At 34.8% G+C, this 5,028-nt stretch overlaps 1 protein-coding gene across 1 annotated transcript; it reads right to left on the bottom strand.

The window, feature by feature from the left end:
• Window positions 1–1,190: 1,190 nt before the first annotated feature.
• On the bottom strand, window positions 1,191–4,500 carry LOC108379866 (dynein regulatory complex protein 1 homolog). The gene is made up of 2 exons (XM_017636222.1): window positions 4,435–4,500; window positions 1,191–3,419 (listed from the first exon to the last, which is right to left on the bottom strand). Exons 1-2 carry the CDS (start codon window positions 4,498–4,500, stop codon window positions 1,191–1,193), a joined length of 2,295 nt encoding a protein of 764 aa, XP_017491711.1.
• Window positions 4,501–5,028: the final 528 nt, after the last annotated feature.

The following is a 5,028-nucleotide window of genomic DNA, read 5'->3' as shown; positions in this document are numbered from 1 at the left end:
AATTTTTTTGTATGGTGAAAATGAGCCACACCTTCCACAAAACAAAAACAAAAAAATCAACGGTAACTCCTAGATACTTAAAATTTAAACTTTGTTATAAATTGAATGGACATACTCAGAATGTTTCTAAGAAATCTAATTTAAAAGCTCAAACTTTTTATGAAACCTTGTCGAATTTTGCTAATTTTGCACAAAGTTTAAAGTTGGATTTACATGGCTTTTGTTAGACAGCGAACTACACTTTCACAAAAAATAATAAACGTTAAGTAAACGAAAGAGAAATAGCCAACGAGTGGTTAAATGTATCTTTCCGATTTATATTTTCGCCACTTTGCGTATACAGTGCCAGGCAAAAGTATTGACACAGAGAATTTTTCGCAATGCATGCAGTTGTTTTTATATTGTTGCTTTTCGATTTTTTATTAAAACAAAACACATAAAAATAAAATCTCTAAACTGTGTGCAAAACTCAGGAAAATTCAATAAATTTACTTAGTACTTTACAACCTTCAAATCAGATTTTTAGAAAAAGTATGAATTTGTTTCGTCCAATCAATCTTATTATAACAAATGCAAGTTTAAAGTTGCTAGAAAATTGCGTTGATTTTTGGCAATTTTTTTAAGCAGGTTCTTCCATACAAAGTATCATACAAAGTATATTCCACAATTAGTTTTTGTATGGAGAAAATAGGCAACACCTTCCAGTAAAATAATTGCCAAAATCGACGCGATTTTCTAGCAATTTTAAACTTCCACTTTGTTATACTGAAATTGAAGCGGCTATAAAATCTTAAAACAAAGTTGCAAATTAGTATACAAATATATTGAATTTTCTAGAGTTTTGCACAAAGTTTAGAAATTTTATTTTTATGTTTTTGACACTGTATAAATTTAGCAAACGTTTTGAATTTAGGATTTTTTGTCTTTTTGTTATTTTCACAATATTTTCGCATTAATATTGCCTACAGTTTTTCCAAAAAATAATGAGTTGAAAAATAATATATCCTTGCAAAGTAGTATTTTTGTGCGATTTATTGTAATACTAATATTAATAAAAATATAAATGGCAAATTTTTTACATTTACGTGTGTGTGTTAATACAAATGAATACGTATGTATGTGCTTAGCCATATTTTTTCTAATTCACCCATATATAACACAAATCAGATGTTCTCCATGTCATGCGCCGATCATACCGTAAATTTTTGCAATAAATGCTTTAATTCCATATTTTGTCTGCGCAAGAAGGCACATTCCTCATCGAGTTTGGTGCGCAGTTTCAGCACCTCTACATAATGATTCAGACCATGTTCCAAAGTAATCCATAGCTTGCGTTTCTCTTGTGGAAAATATACTTTGAATTTACTCCAGAATGACTTAATAGTATTATGGTCGAGTGAAATGGTATTACAGAGTAACTCATTCGTCTCCAGAGATTTTTTATAGGTCATCTCATTCTGCATTTGTCGTTTAGTGAAATCGTTTAGTGCCGTAAGCACAAACACTGGTTCTATAACTAAATAATGATTTTTACAAGATGGCCGCTCTTTTAATTTTTCAAAGTTTTTCTCATATTCATTCTCAATAAAATCATGCGACTCTAAACTGCCTTCTGTGGGCATTTCGCTCGAACTATCGTCCGTAGAAACCAAATCCTCAAACTCCCGCCCTATCCTATAAAAATCTTGCATGGCTTTTTTTGGCAAGCCTTCAGAACAATTGGGGCAATAAGCATATGGTACAAAACATTCGGTCAGCGTTGAGATCATCTTCACATTATCAACACGTAGAGCTATGAAAATGTTGTCGAGACGCACGATGAATTTATCGTTCTCCGAGTAGGGTTCCAGTATTTTGAATAGTTTCTCCTCAATCAAAAATCCTGCGCGATCAGCTATTTTTCTTAAAATATTGCGAACAAAACTGGTCTCTACTTTCCGCTCCAGTGAGCGAGGAGGTACGATGGTGTTTCGCCGTTTCATTGCCTTTAGAGAACTTCTGTGCTCTTTATTTGATATCTCATTAATGTCAGCTAAATCGAGCTCTGGCATGGACCAAGGCATTGCCAGTTGTTGCTCGTATAGTACTCCATCGATTTTGTAGATTTTCGTCAAAAGTTCTTTTAATTCTTTGAAGTTAATTTCCCACACAAGATCGAATTTTCGTTTGTTGTTTGCACGAAACTGCTGGGCCTTTACCTCGAGCTCACTTATACTCTTATGTAGCTTATGTATTTCAGCCACAGAACGTTGCAATTGTGTTTGGTGTTGTTCATTTATAGTGGTGATTTTGAGTTTAAGCGAAGCAATATTCTCATTAAGCTTGGCTAGTCGACGCTTTTGTTGATTGCTAATGACTACATTTTCTTCATTGCGTTTTTGCAGTACCTGATAGTTGTAGTCCAACTTTTCGGAGTTCATCAGCACCGTGTTGCGTACTTTTCGTAATTCCCACTCCAACATTTCGGCCTCCTTTTCGAGTCGTATACGCGTCCTGCTTGTTAACTCCTTTTGAACCGCAGTTATACGTGCTATCTCTGCCGCATAGAACTCCTCCTTCTGTTTTGCGAGATCGAATTTCGTTTTCTCGCTTTCTTCCATATCGGCGTAGAACTTACTCCATTTATTAGCTTCTGTAACGGCGATTGTTTGCCGTTGCTCGTTAATAGTATTCTCTAATATTTCCAAATGACTTTTGTAAGCCATTTTAATCACTTCGATTTGACGATCGATACGCTCTACCAAGCAGCGGACGTCATTCGCATCAGCCATCTGATCGGCATAGTATTTTGCATTTATGCGATCAATCTCTCTCTGACACTGACCGATTAGGTTATCCTTGCTCGCCATTAACGCCTCTACTTTTTTCTTTTGCCCTTCCAAATGCTCAAATAAGGCCATCGGTTCTTTGAATTCCTCAAGCTCTGACCATTTAGAAGCTATTTCATTGAAGCGAGCTATCGATTCAATAGATTCCTTTTCGAGATCATTCTTAAGCACTCGGCTGCGCTCAATCTCATACGCCCGACGCATCTGTTCGCGCTTCTCGTTTGCAACCTGCACATTCGTTACCAACTCTTGACCAAATTCAAGGAGATTCTGCAACTTGTGATCACTTTCCTCCAACTTACGTTCGATGGGATCCTTTTTCTCTTCAGTCTTCTGCACTAAAGTTTGTGGTGCCGACTTCATTCGCAGCCTATATTCATCCCTGATAAGTGTTCGCCTTCCATCCAATTCATTCGAAGAATTCATTAGATCAAATATATTCAACCTAGTTTTCATTTTCTCTATATACACATCACTTATGTTCGTCGTGTCTGAACCAGGTTCAACGAGTGACGTGCGGGTAGATTCTTTTTCGGGGACAAATTCCAATGAGGTGGCCGATCTAGTTGGTTCCATACTTAGCGTTAGCAGCTTTCAAAAATTATTGGTACACAAAAACCGCTCTTAGTTAATAAATAATGAAAATTTGACAATTTATCGATGATAGAGAATTAAATTTTACAATTTCTATGCACACTGTGAACTGTTGATTTGTTTGCGCAAACAAACTTTAATGTTTCTATGACAATCCATTGGTATGTTTAATAAAACAAAAACATCGGNAAATAAATAATGCAAAATGCAAAAAAATTTATCGATGATAGAGAATTAAATTTTACAATTTCTATGCACACTGTGAACTGTTGATTTGTTTGCGCAAACAAACTTCAATGTTTCTATGACAATCCATTGGTATGTTTAATAAAACAAAAACATCGGTTTCCAAGTGCATGAAAATAGTTGATTAGCAGAAAAGTGGGGTTGCTTGTATACGAATTGCTTAAAGGCATTGTACAATTTTATAAGTAACGTAAATCTGCTTCTCATTTTCTTTGTTGGTGTTTTCGAAAACTGACAGTGAAGACAAATGCTGTAGGTGTGTTTTTTTTATAAGCGGGCGGCTCATGACCAAAAGCCTATCATAATTCAGATCGATTGAAATTTTTTGTGAGCTTAGCTTGTTTATATATAAATCGAGCTCCGGAGGGCTGGATGATTATAAATCTTTAGTTATTAGAGATGTCAATAAAAACCGGTTACTCAACATGATTCAGACGAAATTAAATTTTGACCAAATTTNGTTTTTATAAGCGGGCGGCTCATGACCAAAAGCCCATCATAATTCAGATCGATTGAAATTTTTTGTGAGCTTAGCTTGTTTAGATATAAATCGAGCTCCGGAGGGCTGGATGATTATAAATCTTTAGTTATTAGAGATGTCAATAAAAACCGGTTACTCAACATGATTCAGACGAAATTAAATTTTGACCAAATTTTATTTACAGCATATAGAAAATGAATTCAAGGTTGAATGCCAATTCTGATGGTCTTAAAGTATTGACAGTCCATGTTGAAAGTGCATTGTTGCAAGTAGAAGTCAACTCACTTGAGATGGGCTGTGCTTTTGCAGCACATTCGTAATATTAACAAGTAAGAGCAGCGCTGTCTTCATACCTGTCATGAACATCAGAAAATTTTATTTTAACAGATTACTATATGTATTTCAAAAACAATTTTATATTCACAGCATGCATATAAGGAGGAGTTACATATACATATAAAAAAGCATATCTTAACAATCGGAGGTATGGAATATATTCTTTATATAGTACCAATGTAAACCGGTAACACAATTTAATGGTTTTAGTTGCCTACATAAAAAAGTTATATCGCAAAACCTTATATCTTAACAATCAGTGGTATAGGCGAAAAAGCTTATACATCACCGATATTACGATTTTCTCAGTAGACTTTGTATGATNAAAATTAAATTTTGACCAAATTTTATTTACAGCATATAGAAAATGAATTCAAGATTGAATGCCAATTCTGATGGTCTTAAAGTACTGACAGTCCATGTTGAAAGTGCATTGTTGCAAGTAGAAGTCAACTCACTTCAGATGGGCTGTGCTTTTGCAGCACATTCGTAATATTAACAAGTAAGAGCAGCGCTGTCTTCATACCTGTCATGAACATCAGA

The sequence above is a fragment of the Rhagoletis zephyria genome, unplaced genomic scaffold (assembly GCF_001687245.7).
Source record: "Rhagoletis zephyria isolate East Lansing unplaced genomic scaffold, Rhagoletis_zephyria_1.1 Rzeph_scaffold_17527, whole genome shotgun sequence".
NCBI lineage: Eukaryota > Metazoa > Arthropoda > Insecta > Diptera > Tephritidae > Rhagoletis > Rhagoletis zephyria.
The sequence above is the reverse complement of the archived record's forward strand: the minus strand, read 5'-3'. Positions and strand labels throughout refer to the sequence as shown.

What these genes read in the sequence shown, in the direction of transcription:
- LOC108379866 (XM_017636222.1), bottom strand. Translation starts at nt 4,500, where the DNA reads ATGAAGACAGCGCTGCTCTTACTTGTTAATATTACGAATGTGCTGCAA. An exon ending in AAAAGCACAGCCCATCTCAA is followed by an intron (nt 3,420 to 4,434) that starts GTGAGTTGACTT and finishes AATTTTTGAAAG; the next exon opens with CTGCTAACGCTAAGTATGGA.